Below are 21,517 nucleotides of genomic sequence, written 5' to 3'. Positions count from 1 at the left end.
AATCATTGACAGATTAACAAAACGAAAGAAAAAATGTGAGTTACAGTTCATTGTGACGCGTTTCAAAGTTCTAGGAAAGGAAACCGAGATGGCAGAAAGTAGTTTTCTTTATTTTAAAAGCTTTAGAGTTTTATTTATTTTACTGTTTTATTTATTTTGCAAAAGCTTGACAGCTTTGAATAATGTCTTACTTCTATCTGTATAACCAACCAGCATTGGTATGACTATCGGGCCGGTGCCTCACGCACACGCACAACATATTTTTGCGACATTGCAGCCTGTTCATTATCAAAATAAAATACAGTTAAAGAAACAAATAAGTAACACTGCTCCATTGTACAAAATCTGCTGCGTTCAGCGTGACCACCGCCTCACTGTGCTATATAGCCGATGTAAAGGATGATGTTTTAAGTCGATGAATGTACAAAGCCTAGCCTATAATAAATAATATTTTAGCATCCAGATATGTCGCGAATATGGAAACATTTGGATTCGTGCCGAATGAGAGAGGTAGGCATCAGTTTCACCTTAAATTAATTTGTTTTTGGATTGACGTTTTTATAGCCTAAACGCATTGCCTTAACTTTAGAGGATTTGTTGTGGAGAGAAACTAATAAATGTATTTATAATGTTTGTAAACATTTTGCTTTAGCCTACACTATTTCTGAATGTAATAGGGCTAATAAAATGCAATGTGAGCTATATGCTACTTATGTTTTTTTCACTCTCAAAATGCAATCTTATACAAGTAGCGTTTTTTAACAATGCAGCAAACATTTTTAAATATCTTAAAAATACTTTAATGTCTTTAAAGTGTTGATAGTTTTTTTTCTTTTGTTTTGTAGCCTACATTTGGCCAAAATCTAGAAAAGATGATGCTGTATTGGCTGTGACTAAGCGCAGCAGGTTATAGGCTAACGTTACCAGATCTCTTCCCGGTTTTTTTTTTTAGTAAAGAAAACGCTGTACTTTATTATTATTATTATTATTATTATTATAGGCAAAGAATTTAAAAAATAATAATAATAACGTTATTAACCGGTATTTCTTCTACCCGAACCAGTTTTGGAACGGTAATAATACAGAGGAACGCAGGAACAGAAACGTTAAAATATCGATTCTGCTCGGAGTGAACAGATTGAAAAAAAAAATTCGTTTTCAAGCCCTGGAGGCAAGTTACTGTCTTTATGAATGGGTCACTCAATCATCGACTCACTCGATTCGTTCAATAACATGGATTCATTCAGTAATGAAACACAGCGGTGTGTTGTTCGGAGACATACAACTGTTCTGCTGTGGCTTTGATTGGAACTATTTTCTTTTGCAAAACTAAGCAAAAACAGTCAATATTCTGTCTAAAATGTAAGTCACTCATTTTAACTTCTTGTTTATTGCACTACTATTGTATGGTGTCATATTGCAATCATGCTGATATGTTGCTCACCTATATCATATATTATAGGCTAAATGTAATTTTTTATCCCTCAGTATGCATCTAAAACTTTCTCTGAGATACTTTGTCTGTGCTGTCGTGCTCAATTATTTTGATTTCTGCACAAGTCTCTCTCTCATTTACAATACATCAATACATTATCAGACGCCGTTTACAATATATGCAGTAAAATCAGAATCATTCGTGACCAAGTTTCAGTACTTCCCTATTTATTTTTGTTATTGACGTTTTAATAAGGCTTCTTGTCCGGTCGGGTAAGTAAAATTCTCTCTCACGTGCCCCTTTAAAAAATGTACAAGCGTTAATAGAGCCCTGTGGTTCCCCCATGGTTTACTTTGGCCCTACACGTATTACAAATTGTGAACTTTGTGTCTTCTTCACTCACAGTGAAGAACTTCCACACCGACAACATGTTTACATGCAGTTGTGAGTGTGGCTGTGATGTCAAAATGGACCAACTCGGAATCTGCAAGACATGAGACTGACTGGCCGATCACCGGTCCGGGTCAAGCATGCGGAAAATCGGCTGATTCCGGTCCCTGACTGGTTGATCGGTGCATCTCTAATTTACATTATCACCTTTAATATGCCACTTTTCTCTGGATCTTCAGAAAAGCTATATATATATTAATTATAGAACAGTTCTTTCTGGTCCTCAAATCTAATTGGCTTAGAGGAGTGTGATATTCAAGTGATATTGGAACTCCATTGTTCCACAATTAGATGGCGACAAGAGATTGTTTTTATGAGTGAGTCAGCAGTAAATACTGCTGAATATTGAAAAGACTGAAACAGGGCTGTAAACAAGGAAGTAATTTTTACTTTCAATAACACCAATAAGACGCAGCCAACAAATTCACCGAGCAGTGCTGTCACCCTTAACAGATTCTTGTCACCCTTTCCTCAGCAGACATTCAAACTGATGATTTATTGTGAATATGAGATTGAGCTGAAGAATGAATGCTGTATTAGATGCAGGTTATCATACTTGATATGTATGAGCAATATCACACGAGTAGCCGTGCGATATGGCTGTATATCGTCATGCTGTGATTGACTACGGCTGAATCACAGTCGTGCCGATATACAGCCATATCGCATGGCTACTCATGTGATATTGCACATATAAATAAACTGGTTAATAGTGAGAATTGTCCCTTAAACTAAAATGTTACCATATAAATATTTTTCAGTTTGATAGTGACTCATGACTTAAGACTCTTGTGATGTGTATTTGATGTGTTCAGGTGTGTCGTACATCAATGCGCTATCTTGCTTTGATGATATCCAGGCCTGTGCTCAAACTGAAGGAAATCAACCCTCTTCTCTTTAACTTTGTGGAGGAGCTGGTGGAAATCAGAGTAAGTTTTTTTTTTTTAATTATTATTATTTGTAAAACGGGTTATTATGAACAGTGCATTTGCTGAAACAGCATCCAATTGTAAGTAATCTAATTATATCTCTTATCATTGTTGTACTTCAGAAATTACGTCAGGATATATTGCTAATGAAGCCATATTTCATCACCTGTAAGGAGGCCATGGAGGCCCGACTCCTGCTGCATGTAAGTAATTAGGACACAATCTCATTTAGGCCATGTCACAAATGGTGCCCTACACCCTTTCATTTCTCCTTGGAGTTTACACTTTAGTGGCATAAGATGTATAAATTGGCTGTGCTGTGGAGCCTGCATAACTCAGCAAAAGTCTGCATCAGGGGCACAAATGTGACCACAAAAGGGACACTCTACATCCTTCATGGACACACTCCTGTATTTCATCTAGGACAGGGCCTTACAGTCAATGTTGTTGGCTGCAGCACACTCCAAAAAAGACAAAATAAAAGTGAAAAAGTTAAAGGATATCCAAATTAAACTGTTTTGAAACAGTTCCCAGTAAGCATGTGAATTGGTAATAAGTGAGGGTATCATGTTTAGGTATAAAAGGAGCATCTCAGTCTTTGCAAGCAAAGCTGGATCATGGCTCATCACTTTGTGCCCAATTTCATGAGAGAAGTGTCAAACAAATCAAAAATCTAATTTCTCAATGCAAAATCGCAAAGAATTTAGGTCTTTCACCATCTACCATACATAATATTGTGAAAAGATTCAGGGAATCCAAAGAAATCTCAAGTCTGTGTAGGGCAAGGCAGGAAACCTTGTAACGATTGGCCTTATCGGTCGAATTACATGGGTTTAAAATGGGATCAGATTAAACTGTGTGATAAGTGTTTTAAAAAGATGAGACAACGACAAATGTAGAATGAATAGTGTATTTACAGAATTCACAAGGAACTTAAAACAACACAATAAAACTAGAAATCCTAGGCTGTTAAAAGAGTGTTTCATTTCCATACCATTAAAACAGTCCTTAAGAAATCCATCATGCTGTAAGTTCCAATGTAAAAGTGTCCACCGGTGTATATACAATCCAAAGAAAGTGATAATCCAATAAAAGTGAGATGCTGGAATGGCAGGTCCACAAAGGTAACTCCTCAATCCAGCGTGTTCAGTGCTTTGGCCAGAGACCCTGATTTTTTTTTTTTAATGCATACAATTCAAATACAAACTTTAACGACATATTTCAATAACTGAACACATATTATTAATGTTGATACAGCAAATTGCAAGAAAAAAAAACAAAGCAGAAAAAGAAGGGTGTGAGTCTTATTCTATCAACAAAAACAAGTTCAAATTATATAAGAGTTTCTGGGCAATTCTGTCTGTCATGTAATTCATTCTTCCATCCGCTGAAGTTGGGGTTATCCTTTAAATACTTGCATCTATGAATAAAGTGTTTGCACAAAATAATTAAGTTATTTATCAAAAAGTCTAGGTTCTTATCTTTCAACAATACTCCAACTTTAATTGAGACCACAGTCCAAGGGTGTATTGGTATATGTTTGGAATGAAGCCAGTTTTGAAATTCAAGCCAGAAAACATGTTCTACCGTTTAAATGTCATCCTCACAGAACCCGCATGAATTATTCTCCCAATTAAATCTTTCATGCAAAAAGTTATTAGAAGGATAAATGTCATTTAAAATTTTAAATGTCACTTATTTGGCCTTAGGAAGGATTGGATATACTAAATATCGCTTCCTTATTTTCTTTGCCTCTTCTTCACTAAATTCTTGAAAAACATATATTCTTTTGAAATATTGTTTAGCTAATACCTTTCTAATAAACTTATTTGTAAATTGTTTGCTCTTTAGATTTGTACCTTCAATACAGAGTTATTTAATTTCTGGTATAGTATTAGAGTACAAAACAAACTGTTGAATCATTGTTTGCAGGGGTACTGGGATGGCCTTCATTACTTTGTTGTATTCTCTAATTGAGCATTGTAAATTAAATTTACCACACACATCACTATAATATATATTTTTTTAAAAACATAATTATCCATCAAATGCGATATTGCCCATATTCCTTTTTCCATCCAAGTCCCTACAAACAAAGATTTTCGATTACTAAGTATCCATCTTGGACAGCAAAACCCTGCCAAATATAGTTATATCCCTTTGTAGCCATAAGTTCAACATCTTTTTACATTTATCAATATTTCTAAGAATATTTTCTTTCTCTCTTATTTTTTTATTTCGGGTGACTGTAATACCCAAATATTTAACTTCCATTTTAACACTTATGTTACTGATTGAGCGAGCTGGTTGTTCATGCAAAGCAAGAATTTCACACTTATTAATATTTAACATAACACCTGATGCTTTAGAAAATTGATTAATTGAATCTAGTGCTGCAACAATTTGGTTTTAATTTTTTAAGAACAAAGTTGTATCATCTGCAAATTGAGTTATTATGATGTGTTTCCCCAATATGTTAAAGCCTTCAGATCCACTGTTCTTTACCATAATGGACAATAATTCAGCAACCATTATAAATAGTAAAGGAATATAATAAATGTTACACCATTGCCTAATGCCCCTCTTAACTAAAAATCTTGAGTAAGTGCCATGTTCTAAAGATGCACAACTATTAATATCATTATAAAGTATACTAATTAGATTTGTGAATTTCTGACCAAAACCAAAATGCTTTAAAGCTTCTAAGATAAACGGATAAACGGTTCTACTGAATCAAAGGCTTTGTAGAAGTCTAGAAATACAACGAAGCCATTCTCTACAAATATATCACTGTAATCGATCAAATCTAGAACTGATCTTATGTTGTTATGAATGGATCTTCCACCAAGGAAGCCAGATTGAGTTTTCACTTATTACCTGAGACAGGCTTTTTTTTCATTCTAGCTGCTATAATTCCTGATAATTTGTAGTCCATGTTTAAAAGTGTTTTGGGTCTTAAATTGTCTAGTAATCTTTTGTCTAGAGACCCTGATTGTTTTTCATGCTGCCTCCTATATGCTGTTTAGTTCTGGTTTCCTGTCATATGATGAGTCACATGACAGGCAGACCCAGAGTCACTTAAAGACATACACACATTAAAATGGTAAAGAGGAATAAAATGGCTAAGATAACATGAAAACCTATTAAAACTCAAATATATAAAATCATTATAATATATTGAGCATGTTAAAAACATGTGTCCTGTGTGACAGTGTCACAACCTCAGTTGAATGGGCATGACCTTTGAGCCCTCAGATGGAATTGCATAAGAAACCGTCATGCTGCGGTGTTAAATATAGTTACGTGGACTCAGAAGTACTTCGGAAAACACTATCAGTAACAGTAGTTACACTAACAGTATTTTTCAAATACTGCTTTAACTTCATGCTTTTATTCTTTACTATGCTTCAGCTTTAACCCTCTTCTGATAGCCACAGCCATATCACCCTGCAACCCAAGACTGGTTGCCCACCCCACATGATTGTAAGGTGCTTTGGGTGTACAGCAATACACAATAAAGCGCTATATAAATGCATCATTCATTCTTATACCAAACTGTAAGTGTGTGTGTGTGCGTGTGTGTGTTAGAATAGTTTAAGTGTCTCGTGTAGTTAATAAAGTCTTGTTTTATCACACTTGAGGTTGTTCGTAGTTTGCTCATAACTGGAGTCCCTAATCATCCCGATTACAGCTACATGCTGTTAAAAGTATGTTGAATGAGTATTAGGATATTATTATCTATGGCCAAGAGAGTAATATTCTACTGTAGTCTATAGATGTTCTCACATTCACTAGGTGAGTGCTGGCAGGATGTCTGAGACTGATTCTGTAAAACCAGTTTTTTTCCAAATACATTTATTGATTATAATTAATTAAAGGGTTACTCCTCCCCAAAATGAACATTTTGTCATTAATCATTTACCCCCACGGGCGTTCCAAACCCGTAAAAGCTTCGTTCGTCTTCGGAACACAATTTAAGATATTTTGGATGAAAACCGGGAGGCTTGTAACTGTCCCATTGACTGCCAAGTAAATTACACTGTCAAGGCCCAGAAAAGTATGAAAGACGTCGTCAGAATAGTCCATCTGCCATCAGTGGTTCAATCTGAATTTAATGAAGCGACGAGAACACTTTTTCTGTGCAAAGAAAACAAAAACAACGACTTTATTCAACAAATCGTGTCCTCTATGTCAGCGTAGCGCCATTTTGGAGAATATCTGCTGCACGCAAATAGCATACGTTGTTCTGTGTCAACCGCGCCACAAGGATACGCTGTTTTCTATGCTTTGATTTGAACAAAAACAGCGTATCCTTGTGGCGGGGCTGACACAGAACAACGTACGCAAAATATCTTAAATTGTGTTCCGAAGATGAACGAAGCTTTTATGGGTTTGGAACGACTTGGAGGTAAGTGATTAATAACAAAATGTTCATTTTGGGGTGGAGTAACCCTTTAACACATTTCCCTTTTGAGCTGATTTGCTACACACAAGACTAGATAATGATTTGAAACATCATCACTGCAGAATTTCAACATCATCAAAGTAGAATTATGACAATAAGGGAGTCCTGACATGTGTTGTCTAACCCTAATAGAATTTAGGATGTAAATAAATGCCAGTCCTAATGCATCTTTTTCATTATCTGTGTGGGTGTTAAAATCACTTACAATTAAGACTTTATCTGCTGGCAGTACTAATTCAGAAAATCAGCTAATTCTTTGATAAATCTGTGTTTTGCCCTCAACAGAGGCTGGAGCAGGCTGGCTGGAAGTTCACGAGGGGTTTTAGATTGAGCACAGACTGAGCAGGCCTTGACGAAATTAATAATGTCCTGGTTGATATTCGGGCACCAGAATGCATTACGTACCAGGGTTGTGGTTCGGTGGATACCAGGATGTCCAGAACCTAGTGAGGTGTGGACCCAGTGCAAAGTTCAATGGCGTAGAGCTTGATGGACAAATTGCTGGTTCATAGGGCATTCTGGTGGTGGTGGGTCATCTTGTTGCGCTTGTTGAATCTAATGCCTCATAATGCCCCAACTGATTTGTACAATGACCACAGAAGGTGGTAAGATGGTCACGATAGGATGGTTTACCTGTTCTGGATCATGCTTGAGAGTGCATCTGCCTTGTGATTCTTTTTGCCTGGTGGGTCTGTTACTGTAAAATTGAAGCGGGAGAAAAATAAGGACCATCGGGCCTGCCTGGAGTTCATACGTTTGGCTTCTTTGATATATTTAAGGTTATTGTGATTAGTGGTAATCTGAAAAGGATGAACAGCCCCCTCTAACCAGTGGTGCCATTCTTCCAGCGCTGCCTTCATCGAGAGAAGTTCCTTGTTGCCTACATCGTAATTCCTCTGAGCAGCATTTAGTTTACGTGAGAAGGCGGCACAGGGATGAAGCTTACCAGGGCTGCCATGGTGTTGCGAGAGTACCACACCAATCCCACAATCTGAGGCATCATCTTCAACTACGAAGAGCAGTTCTGGGTCTGTATGTTTTAAGATGGGTGCTGTGGTAAAGCTGGTTTTGAGATTCTCAAAGGATTTTACCGCCTCCTCGTTCCACCTTAATTTAGTAGGTTTGTCTTGAGAAGTGAAGTCGGTGTGCTGTGATTAGACTGTACTTGCGGATGAATCTGCGGTAAAAGTTGATAAGAGCAGGTCATTTGTAACTCTAATGAGAGCAGTCTCAGTACTATGATACAGTATAAATCCTGACTGGAAATCCTCACAGATACCATTTTTCTCTAAGAAGGAATATAATTGTGAGGATACTACCTTTTCTAGTATTTTGGACAGAAAAGGGAGATTCGAGATCGGTCTGTAATTAACTAGTTCTTTGGGGTCAAGTTGTGGTTTTTTGATGAGAGGCTTAATAACAGCCAGTTTGAAGGTTTTTGGGACATATCCTAATGACAATGATGAATTAATAATAGTCAGAAGAGGATCTATGACTTCTGGAAGCACCTCTTTTAGGAGCTTAGATGGAATAGGGTCTAACATACATGTTGTTGGTTTAGATGATTTAAAAAACTTATACAATTCTTCCTCTCCTATAGTAGAGAATGAGTGGAATTGTTCCTCATGGGGATCTATAGCACACTATCTGATGTGATACTGTAGCTGACAGCTGCATGGTTACAATTTTATCTCTAATGGAATCGATCTTGGAAGTAAAATAGTTAATTAGTGCTAAAAGTCATTACTGCTGTGCTGTTGGGAAATTGCAACACCTGTTGATGCTTTATTTTTCGTTAATTTAGCCACTGTATTGAATAAATACCTGGGGTTATGTTAGTTTTTTTTCTAAAAGAGACGAAAAGTAATCAGATCTAGCAGTTTTTAATGCTTTTCTGTAGGATAGGTTACTTTCCCGCCAAGCAATACGAAATACCTCTAGTTTTGTTTTCCTCCAGCTGCGCTCCATTTTCCGGGCTGCTCTCTTTAGGGAGCGAGTGTGCTCGTTATATCACGGTGTTGGACTGTATTCCTTAATCTTCCTTAAGCGTAAAGGAGCAACTGTATTTAAAATGCTAGAAAAGAGAGAGTCCATAGTTTCTGTTACATCATCAAGTTGTTCTGAGGTTTTGGAAATGCTAGGGAATTGGGATAAATCAGGAAGATTACTTACAAAGCAGTCTTTTGTGGTAGAAGTGATGGTTCTACCATACTTGTAACAAGGAGTAGAATTTACAGTTTTAGCTATATGAAGCTTGCACAAGACTAAACAATGATCTGAGATATCATCGCTTGGCTGCATAATTTCAACACCATCAACATCAATTCCATGTGACAGTATTAAATCTAGAGTATGATTTCGACAATGAGTAGGTCCTGACACGTGTTGTCTAACCCCAATAAAGTTCAGAATGTCTATGAATGCTGATCCCAATGCATCTTTTTCATTATCAACATGGATATTAAAATCACCAACAATTAAAACTTTATCTGCAGCCAGCACTAACTCGGATATAAAATCAGCACATTCTTTAATAAAGTCTGTATGGTGCCCTGGTGGCCTGTATACAGTAGCCAGTACAAACATCACAGAGGATTTATCATTACCACTTGTTTCTCTGGATAATGTTATATGAAGCACCATTATTTTAAACGAGTTATACTTGAAGCCCGCCCTCTGAGAAATACTGAAAATATTGTTATAAATTGTAGCAATATCTCCCCTTTTACCTTTTCAGAACTATAGCTAAAAGTAGAATAAAGACATTTGGGTAATGTCTGATTCATTGTGCGGAGCAGTCAGACACAGTGGATATAACTGCATTTTTTGCAAAAGTGCAGAACTTGCATCTTCAGTGATTTATTGTGTGAGGTCACAACGTTTTTGGTATTGTATCAATTTTATGGTGCATCCTGTAACCTTTTTCACGCCTGATGTGTTTGCAGCCCTTAAAAGTAAACTGAAGGGAATTTTTGATTAGGCCAGCAGTATGTGTTAAGTTTAAGCTAGCTGGCAAATTTGAAGGTTAAATTATAGTCAAATGTACCTGTTACCCAATTTGATTGATTGATTAATTTAATGTTGATTAATTTAATTTAATTAACCAAATTAGCAAGTCAACTTGGGGCAAAAAAATTATTCAGCCCATGAGTTCCAACATAGCATTATTGGTTATGTTCTTCACTGGTGTTGAGAGAGTTTTATATCTGTTTACTGTTAACCTAATAAGCTCTTGTCGCAGCTCTACAAAATTCCACCTAAACTTTACAATTAAGACTCTTAAACTTTATTGATTGGCTCTAATGAAAGGATCATATATATATATAATGCTATGCAGTTAGTTAAAGAGTCTTAGAGTCTTAATCTTGGAACTTAATTGGGAGCCCGAATCCTCTCTGATTAAGAGAAAACACCAATGAAATTAGGCTATTGGATTTTGCATGCTGAGCCCCTCCCCGTGCATACGGGTATAAATAGGTGACGTACATCCACTCATCAGATTTTTGCTTCGGAGACGAGTGAATGAGCTACACAGTTCAATATTTACCAGGCAAATTCTCTCTGCTGGATAAAGAAGAGGCTGTTCTGGGTGGCGTTATGGCACGATCAGTGGTGCCCCTGTTGAGTCAGCGATTCCCCTGGGTGGTTTATCTAAAAGAGCAGTTTCTGATCACGGTCGGTTCATGTCTTTTTAAAGATACCGCTCCGGCTGTGTCCTCTTGGGTGTGGTCGTTACCTGTCCTCTACTGATGGCCACGATCGTTGTCTTCAGTGTCTGGGCATCCAGCACGCTGAAGATGCATTTGTGGATAGTTCATGCATTAACTGTGAGCGTATGACCATGACAACGCTGCGATCGCGCCTCTCTCTCCTCAAGGGGTGCGGAGGGGCACCTTCTGTCACCACCCGTCCCGGTTTCTCTGCCACGAGCAGAGGACCGCCAGCTGGTGCTTAGGGTGATCTGAGGTCACAGTCCATCCCCGCGAACCTCTCACTCCTCCTGCAGCGATTGTCCCGTGCGGCTTCCCGGTGATTCGTCTGAGCCGTCTCGCAGCCGTTTCAGCCTTTCATTCAGCACGCTGCAGGAGGATAAGATGTCGATCACAGCATCGGGGGATGGGCTGTCATCTTCCGAGGATGAAAATTCGGCGATGCTGCTCCCCTCGGGTGTTGTCGCCACTGCCGAATCGGACCCGGAACTGATGGTCATGCTTTCTCGGGCTGCCATGAGTATCGGGCTGGAGGTGTGCAGACCGCCCAGTCCCGAACCCTCATGGTTAGATGATTGGTTCCTCGGCGTGGGCCATGGCTCGCGACCACACCCTGCCTCGGTTCCTATCTTCCCAGGGGGGGTGCACAAGGAGCTGACGAAGTCATGGACGGCCCCTTTTTCAGCCAGAATCTGCTCGTCTCCCTACTCCATCCTCACCTCCCTCGATGGCGGGGCAGCTAGGGGTTATGTGGACATTCCCCAGGTGGAGAGAGCGGTTGCAGTGCACTTGTGCCCGCAAAACGCCGCCACTTGGAGGAATCATCCTCGCTTCCCCTTCAAAACCTGTAGAACCACGGCAGCTCTCGCTGCTAAGGCCTACAGCGCTGCGGGTCAAGCTGCCTCTGCCTTGCATGCCATGGCGATCCTGCAAGTCCACCAAGCCAAGGCACTCAAAGACATGCACGAGGGTGGCACCAACCCAGGGTTGATACAGGAGCTGCGTTTGGCAACCGACTTCGCTCTCGGGAAGGCAATATCCGCACTTGTGGCCCAAGAGCACCATCTACCTGCCATCTACCATCACCTGGCAGAGATGAGGGAAGCCGACAAAGTTGGCTTTCTTGATGCCCCCATCTCCCAGGCTGGGCTATTCGGAGACACTGTCGAGAACTTCTCCCAGCAGTTTTTGGCAGTGCAGCGACAGACTGAGGCAATCCAGCACATCTTGCGTGTGATCCCCCAGCTGACACCGCTCCGCCACGGGCCACGCTTCAGCCTGCCCGTCGCCCAGGGCGCCCTCCTGCAGCAGCTCTGACATGGATGGCCAAAGGGGCGAGGAACTGCTCTTCTACAGGAGGTGGTGTAGACAGCACCGCTCCTTCCCCCGGAGGAGGGCCAGGCGTAGAATCCTTGGTTTTGTTTTGTTTCTGTTCCACCACTGGCACAAGGGCAAGTGGTACCCACATTTTCAAAGAAAGAGCAGTTTCCTTTTCCTCTCATTTTTGGTGAACTATTCTTTTAATGTTAATAAAACAACAAAACACAGAAAAAATCTGCTCACTGCTCTTGACTGATGAACTTATCATCAGTCAGGTGCTTTGAAAAAAAGGATAATTGATGTATATAGTGTATATAGTATTTTATTTTAATATTTATTAGTTCAATTTCTTGAATGTTACTGCTAAATACTGTACCTGAAAAATGAAGCACTGTTTGTTTTATTTGTATATTATGTGTATTTGTAATGTATATCTTTGTTCTTATTTTCTAATAACAAAGATAAAATAATGACAAAGATTTTTATCTTTGCTCACTTTGGCCTAAATGTCTGCCATTCTTTTTTATTTTATATTTTGTTAAGGTGTAAGAGGTGTTATGTTTCTGCACTCTTCCATTTTTAGCAAATTAAGAAAACTTTGTCTAAAAACAATTTTTGTGATGGTTTGTATTTTTTGTGCTCTGTATGGAACATCAGTGCCTGTTTAAGTGATGAACTCCATTACTTGTGTTTGTTTTCAGACATAATAACGATGTTTTATACTTGTGCTACAACTTTTTGGCCTGTGCTACAAAACTTTCAACCTCTGTAGCACCAGTGCTATGTGAAAAAAAAGTTAACGTACAGCCCTGCTCTGGGCCATCAGGCCCTTGGGTTGACAGTGAGCAATGCACTGCCTCCTCACTCTCGCCCGTGATGCCCCCTATCGCCAGCAGCCAAAAGATTGCTGTTTGGGGACGCAACACCTCCCCACGCATCTCCGGCAGGGCTCCTCGTGTCCCTGAAGGGGACTCCCAGCACGACTTTCCACGGGGCCCATCCAGCACGACTTCCCATCGCTACACCACTGCGGGTATGACGATTGTCCCTTTGGTGCCACTCGCACAGTTTGGGAGTGTGGCTTGCGCTGCCCAAACCAACCCGCTGGCTCATTCGGACAGTCCGACTCGGCTACCCAATTCAGTTTGCCAGGTGATCCCCAGGTTCAGCGGCGTCCTCGAGACTTCGGTGGCAGTCCGAGATGCCCTTGTCTTGCGTGAAGAGATTGCTGTCCTATTGGCGAAGGATGCAACCGAGCCTGTCCTTCCAGCTGAGATGGAGTCTGGGTTTTACAGCCCTTACTATATCATGTCCAAGAAATGCGGTGGCCTTCGACCAATTCTGGATCTGCGAGTCTTGAATCGGGCCCTCAACAAGCTCCTGTTCAAGATGTTGACGCAGAAGTGCATCATCAGATGCATCCAGCCCCAGGATTGGTTTGCAGTGGTCAACCTGAAGGACGTGTACTTTCATGTCTCGATCCTTCCTCGACACAGGCCGTTCCTACCGTTTGTGTTCGATGGTCAGGCATGGTAGTACAGGGTCCTCCCCTTCGGGCTGTCCCTGTCCCTCCGTGTCTTTATGAAGGTCGAGGGTGCCCTCGCCCCGTTACAGGAAGTGGGCATCAGGATCCTCGACTGTCTCGATGACTGGCTCATCATGGCCCAGTCGCAAGAGCAGCTGTGCGATCACAGGGACCTGGTGCTCCGGCACTTCAGCCAGTTGGGGCTTCGGGTCAACTGGGAAAAGAGCAAGCTCTCCCCTGTTCAGAGAATCTCTTTTCTCGGTATGAAGTTAGACTCAGTGGGTATGACAGCGCGTCTCACCAACGAGCGCCCAGTCCGTGCTGAACTGCCTGAGTTCCTTCAGAGGCAGGACAGTGGTACCACTGAAACACTTTCAGAGGCTCCTGGGGCATATGGCATCCACAGCCACAGTCACGCCGCTCAGATTGCTTCATATGAGACCACTTCAGCACTGGTTACACTCCCGAGTCCCGAGATGGGCATGGCACTGCGGTACACTTCGTGTGACCATCACGCTGACGTGTCACCGCACATTCAGCCCCTGGACAGACCTTGCCTTTCTATGGGCCGGAGTGCCCTTAGAACAAGTGTCCCGGGATGTCGTTGTCATGACGGATGCCTCCAGTATGGGCTTGGCACCACATTGTAGGGATTTCTATCATATACGGACACTACTATTATGCCGAATGAATTAATAATAATTAATTCCCCTTATACAATTAAGTAATCCAAGTTATTACAACATGCAACGGGCAGGCAGCCTCGGGGCTCTGGACAGGGCCTCGACTGCTTTGGCACATCAACTGCCTGGAGTTGCTGGCAGTGCATCTAGTCTTGCGGCAATTCCGGCCACTGCTGCAAGACAATCACGTGTTTGTTCACATGGACAACACTTCAACTGTTTCATACATCAACCGACAGGGAGGTCTACGATCATGTCGCATGTCACAACTCGCCCACCATCTCCTCCTCTGGAGTCAGACGAGTCTCAAATTTCTGCGCACCGTCCACATTCCAGGGGAGCTCAATTGTGCAGCTGATGCACTGTCACGACAGCTCACGTTCCCTGGAGAATGGCGACTCCATCCCCAGACAGTCCAGCTGATTTGGAGTCGATTCGGGGAACCCCAGGTTAGACCTGTTTGCTTCCCACGAGTCCTCTCACTGCCAACTGTATTACTCCCTGACCGAGGCCCCCCTTGGCACGGACAAACTGGTACACAGCTGGCCTCGGGCTCTACGCAAGTATGCGTTTCCCCCAGTGAGCCTCCTCGCAAAAACACTGCAAGGTCTTGCTGGTAGGTCTTGCTGGTTGCGCCTTACTGGCCCATCCGGACCTGGTTTTCGGAACTCACACTCCTCGCAACAGCCCCTCCCTGGCGCATCCACCTGTGGAAGGACCTTCTTTCTCAGGGACACATAACCCTATGGCACCCGCGTCCTGATCTTTAGAACCTCCACATGTGGCTCCTGGACGGGACGAGGCAGACTTAAGTGATCTGCCAACGGCGGTGGTAGACACCATCACTCAGGCTAGAGCTCCCTCTACGAGGTAAGCCTACACTCTGAAGTGGAGTCTGTTCACGAACTGGTGTTCTTCTCGCCGAGAAGACCTCCGAAGATGCATGATTAGAGTAACACTTTCTTTCCTGCAGACAAATACAAATAATACAAATCAAATGACAGTAGTTTATCAGTAATCCTAAAAAATAACACAACAACTTACTTACACATAGTAAGAAATGGTTATAAAAATTGAAACAGAAGCGAAACAAGTAATAGGAAAGAGGAGAAATAAAAAATAAAAAAGTGATACTTATTCTTATTCTTATTATTATGCTATCGCAGCACATCATGATGCAGTGGACGGCCAGTCCCTGGGAAAGCACGATCTCATCGTTAGGTTCCTGAGGGGTGCCAGAAGGTTGAATCCTCCTAGGCCACCCCTGGTGCCCTCCTGAGACCTCTCTACCATCCTGGCTGGCCTTCAGAGAGATCCCTTTGAGCCGCTGGAGTCAGTTGAGTTAAAATTCCTGTTTGCTAAGACAGCGCTCCTGACCATGTTTACTTCCATCAAGAGGGTCGGGGGACCCTCTGTGAGCATTTTCGGTGAGCGAAGAGTGCCTTGTGTTCAGGCTGGCCTGGATACGTGCCCAAGGTTCCCACCACACCTTTCCACGATCAGGTGGTGAACCTGCAAGCACTGCCCCCGGAAGAGGCAGACCCAGCCCTAGAGTTGCTGTGTCCCGTAAGAGTGCTTTGCATATACGTGGACTGCACCCAGAAACTCTTTGTCTGCTACGGAGGTCAGCAGAAAGGGAAGGCTGTCTCCAAGCAGAGGTTGGCCCACTGTACCAGTCCCAAGGCGAGCCATGCCCCCTAGGGTTGAGGGCTCACTCCACCCGGAGTGTTGCCTCCTGATATGCATGGGTGCACGGCGACTCTCTGGCAGACACCTGTAGAGCTGCGGGCTGGGCGACATCGAACAGTCTCTGCGTCGAGCCGGTTTCTTCCTGTGTGTTGGGTAATAGGTAATTGGCGGGAAGGACCGGCCGTTGACATGCTTGCTGCGCCATTCCCCCTCACACGGGGATGCGAGAGCCTTTCTCTCCCAGTCGAGTTCCCTGACGGCGAACCCTAGTCAAGCATCCTCCAGCACCCCCGGCAGTCAGACTCGAGGGACAATCTGACACCAGGCCCATTATCGTGTTAGCATGCCCGGGTCCCAGGTCAGCCCAGTTGTCCATATGGCTTGATTACCTGTGGGCGAATCCCATATGTGTATTCTTCCACGGTAAGGTTTCCCTCTTGGTGAACCCGTGTCTTCCCTTGACAGACACGTTCTGTCAGTCTCTTCTGGAAAAGATTTCTGTGTTCAGGAACAGCGGCATGACTATCTCCAGAAGCAATGTACTCACCTCTGGTCCCTTTGGGCACCAAGGTCAGCGTATTTGCGCTGGGGCTTTGGGAAGGTTACGAACTTTGCGTTAAATTTGTCTGACATGCTGCTGCTTGCCAACATTTGTGCTTAACATAAGTCGTAGTGAACGACAGAAAGGGAACATCTTGGTTACGTACGTAACCCTCATTCTCTGTTGGAGGGAACGGAGACGTTATGCCACAACCTCGAAACCATCGCTGGTAGCCAGGGACACGTTCTCGGCTCCTCAGCATAAAACCTGATGAGTAGATGCACCTGTCGCCTATTTATACCCATATGCACATTGAGTGGCTCAGCATGCAAAATCCACTAGCCAAATTTCATTGGCATTTTCTCTTAATCATAGAGAATCTGGGCTCCCAATACCCCTATGTTGTCACGACATAACGTCTCCATTCCCTCCATCAGGGAACAAGGGTTACATACATAACCAAGATGTTTCTTTGTCTGTGTTAATTATCTGTGATCTTGTGTACTGTATGAACTACTTGAATTTTTGAACTCTAAATAAATTATCATTCAGGTAGGATTAGGGTAAAGATGGTGGATTTTAAAATAACATATGGTATAATTGTAATGTCACAGCTTCAAGATCGCCAGCACTTTGTGGAGAATGACGACATGTACAGCCTACAGGATCTGATTGACACCTCCAGCGGGCGTCTCAGCTGTTCCCTTACTGAAATTCACACAACTTTTGCCAAACATATTAAACTGGACTGTGAGGTAGGTTTGTGGGTATAGGACATACATATGTGTGTGTGTGTGTGTGTGTGTGTGTGTAAATATCTATATATATATATATTAGTCCTAAAATATTTCATGACTAGAAACTTATCATTTTCAGTGTTTGTGTTGTGTAAAACGGTCATACTTTATTTTAAGGTCCAATTCTCGCTATTAACAAACCATTAACTATGACTTTTGCCTCAATAAACGCCTTATTTGCTGCTTATTACTAGTTAGTAAGGTAGTTGTTAAGTTTAGGTATTGGGTAGGATTAGGGATGTAGAATATGGTCATGCAGAATATGCGCTTTATAAGTACTAATAAACAGCCAATATGTTATTAATAGGCATGCCAATAAGCACCTAGATAATAGTGAGAATTGGTTCCTATACTAAAGTGTCACCTGTAAAACAAACCACCCCAGCAATTTCAGCTCAACTCTGAATTATATGTCTAATGTGATCATGGTATGACCCCTTGAAAGTAAGCAGCCTCCAAGGTAAAATTAGTTTAGCTATGTGTGAGTGTGCTACTGTGCCAGCGTCTTTTTTTTTTGTCTTAACTCTCTCTGTCTTTGTACCATCAGAAATGCCAGGCCAAAGGCTTCATGTGTGAATTGTGTAAAGAGGGTGACATTCTCTTCCCATTCGACAACCACACCTCTGTCTGTCATGACTGTTTTGCTGTTTTCCACAGGTTTGTTTTTGAACACATCAGATAGATTGCCATTTACCAAATGCTATATGCATTGCTATGGAGCCTTGGAAGGGACAGGTTTGGTTTGCTAAATTTTGTTGTGACCATATCATATTAACTTATGGGAATGTGATAATATATCTTGTACCTTGATAATTTCGTCAAAATAAGCATAATAATCCTTATCTTGTGGCCTTATACCTTGATAATTTCGTCAAAATAAGCATAATAATCCTTATCTTGTGGCCATGAGTAAAACAGACCTGTATTAATAGAGCAATGTGCAATAAACAGAAAGAACCTGATTGATGAAACAATACTTTATTTTAAAATAGGAGTGACATAAAAATATGACATAAATGACACATAAATATGTCATAAATAAAAGGAATCTAAACCACATACTTTAAGGGATTGTTTAAAGCATATTTCACCCAAAAATTTAAATTAAGTCAGGTGAATAAATGAATAAATTGTGTTGTTCTAATGTCATATGCCCTTCTTATCTCCTGAACTGCAACTTTCTTTACCACGCTATTCAGCGCCAATCCCGCCGTGCAGTCAATTTCACTGGTTAAGGTTAGGGTCAGGTGTGGGGTAGGTTTAGGGGTTAGCATATTTTGTAGCAAAGTGTAGGAAATCAACACTTTAATTGACACAACCAATAAAATCTTTAGAATCAGCTGTGGGGCAGAGTTTGCACTGAAGTGGATTGGGGGGAAAAATTGCGCATGCGTGTCATGTGCCTGTCTGTCAATGGGAGGAAGCCGCGCCCTATTGTGGAGCTCCCACCCTGTTTTGGAGTTCCCTCCCCCATTTGCAGGCTGCAGTTATACCCTTCTCTGTCCATATAATTGACCTATCGGTAAGCCCCTCCCCTCGAATGCAGATGAGCTAATGGCAGTCGAGAATCAGTTGCACGAGGAGCGGAACTCAGACATCTGTAGGTTTCAACGCCATAGAGAAACATTGGAAGATCCGAAGCTCGCATCGGTTTAATGGTGTTTATGATACGAAAATGGAAAAACGATGTGCCTAGGGTACTTGTAACAGTGATTCCAGGTATCCTGAGAGGATAAGCAATGGAATTTATTTTATTCCATTTCCTAAATCCAACCAAAACAGAGCAAAATGTCCCTAAGCATTCAACCCCAATCACAATAAAGATGAAAACGTTCATTTTCTGATTGTCATACGCTCATTAAGTTACACTTTTCATCTGCTCAAGCAGAACATTAATGTCATCTTGTGCTTCAGCAAGGTATGTCTGGCTAAAATTAGCTAACGTTAGCGTTAAAGTTAGTGAGTCCATGCTAACGTACAAACCTAAATAGCGAACTGTTCTCATGTCGTGTACCGTGCTGTGAAAGTCAAAAACACATAAACGAAGGTCTATATGAGAGTGCCTCTCCATATTAATCTGGTTAAATGTAAATTAATACTCTGCAATATATGAACCGCGGTCAAGTGAGCCACCATCTGTGAACACCCGGTCAAGCCAGCCGCCACCTGGATTCTGCTGCACGTCTATTTGTGGTATTATGGTACGGATGCTCAAAGCGGTTATTAATTAAATGTGCCCAAAAACAGGAAAAAAACTATTAACAAGCATATTAATATTGGACATTATAAAAGATACATTTATATTATGTTCGAATATTATACTGTGGAGTTTTCCACAAAAATAAAGTCTGTTAAAATACATTATAACACTGATATTTCCTACTTTTTTCTACATGCATTATTCAAATTCCTTCAGAGTTAACGAAAATTTCAATCAATTCTTTTTCAGAACGACCATGTCTCTCTATCTGTCAAATTTACCTTGGTTTTACTGTCGAATTTTGAAGAAAATTAAATTCAAAGTCTGTCACCATGCATTATAGCACTCCTTGACATTTACACAGGCATTATTCAAATTCCTTCAGAGTTAACATGAAAATGTATATTCATACTTCTTCAGAATGCCCAAGACTCTGTCTGTGTCAACTTTCATGAGGTTTTACTGTAGAATTTTAGAGAAAATGAATGGCAAAATCTGTCACAATGCATTATAGCACTCCTTGACATTTACACAGGCATTATTCAAGTTCCTACAGAGTTAACGTGAAAAATTCTATTCATTCTTCTTCAGAATGCCCAAGACTATGTCTATGTCAACTTTCACTGGATTTGACTGTAGAATTTTGCAGAAAATGAAAGGAAAAGTCTGTCACAATGCATTATAGCACTGATCAATTCCTGCTTTTTCTACTGGCATTATTAAAATTGCTCCGGAGTTAACATGAAAATTTCAATTCATTCTTCTTCAGAACGCCCAAGACTATGTCCATGTCAACTTTCACTGGGTTTTACTGTAGAATTTGGGAGAAAATTAAAGGCAAAGTCTGACAAAATGCATTATATTATTGACCATTTCTTGATATGTCTGCAGGCATTATTAAAATTCCTTTAGAGTTAACATGAAAATTTCAATTCATTCTTCTTCAGGATGCCCAAGTCTCTGTCTATGTCAACTTTCACTGGATTTTACTTTAGAATTTTACAGAAAATGAAAGGGAAAGTCTGTCACAATGCATAGCACTGACCATTCCTTGACATTTATACAGGCATTATTAAAATTCCTTCAGAGTTAACATGAACATTTCTATTCATACTTCTTCAGAATGCCCAAGACTCTGTCTGTGTCAACTTTCACGAGATTTTACTGTAGAATTTTAGAGAAAATGAATGGCAAAGTCTGTCACAATGCATTGTAGAACTCCATGACATTTATACAGGCATTATTCAAATTCCTTCAGAGTTCATTGGGTTTTACTGTAGATTTTGCGAGGAAATTAAAGTCAAAGTCTGACAAAATGCATTATTATATTGGCCATTTCTTGATATTTATACAGCCATTATTAAACTTCCTTCAGCGTTAACATGAAAATTTCAATACATTGTTCTTCAGGATGAACATGACTCTGTCCGTGTCAACTTTCACTGGGTTTTACTTTACAGTTTTTGGAGAAAATTAAAGACATTAAAGAATTAAAGAAGTCACAATACATTAGATCACTGGTGTGCGTTTCCCGATAACGTTGCCTCTTAGTGCATTACGAAGACTCTAAAGGTATATCTTAACTAAAGGTATACCATTTCTAGGCGTGTTCCCCGGACTATACCTTAGGAGGTTGCTTACAGGTATACCTTCTTACGTGCGACGTTACCAGGTGCTGTCCATGAGGGTGGTGCTGAATTGGTTGATATCGATGGAACGAGAATGGATTATTCACTCTATGCAGGGGCTGCTTCAGTGCGTTATGTGAGAAAG

The 21,517-nt window shown here is 41.1% G+C and overlaps 1 protein-coding gene across 1 annotated transcript in view; it reads left to right on the top strand.

Annotated features, from left to right (window-relative positions):
* def8 (differentially expressed in FDCP 8 homolog) overlaps positions 1-21,517 on the top strand; it is a 131,855-nt gene that overhangs the window by 91,107 nt on the left and 19,231 nt on the right. Inside the window, exons 7-10 of the mRNA XM_016554979.1 lie at positions 2,701-2,814; positions 2,937-3,017; positions 17,362-17,502; positions 18,092-18,201. Of these exons, the coding sequence (XP_016410465.1) occupies positions 2,701-2,814; positions 2,937-3,017; positions 17,362-17,502; positions 18,092-18,201 (446 nt within the window). The remainder of the gene's footprint in view (positions 1-2,700; positions 2,815-2,936; positions 3,018-17,361; positions 17,503-18,091; positions 18,202-21,517) is intronic.

This window comes from Sinocyclocheilus rhinocerous, unplaced genomic scaffold, assembly GCF_001515625.1.
Source record: "Sinocyclocheilus rhinocerous isolate Xijiao unplaced genomic scaffold, SAMN03320098_v1.1 scaffold2392, whole genome shotgun sequence".
Classification (NCBI taxonomy): Eukaryota; Metazoa; Chordata; class Actinopteri; order Cypriniformes; family Cyprinidae; genus Sinocyclocheilus; species Sinocyclocheilus rhinocerous.
This window is presented reverse-complemented; position numbering and strand designations above follow the sequence as displayed.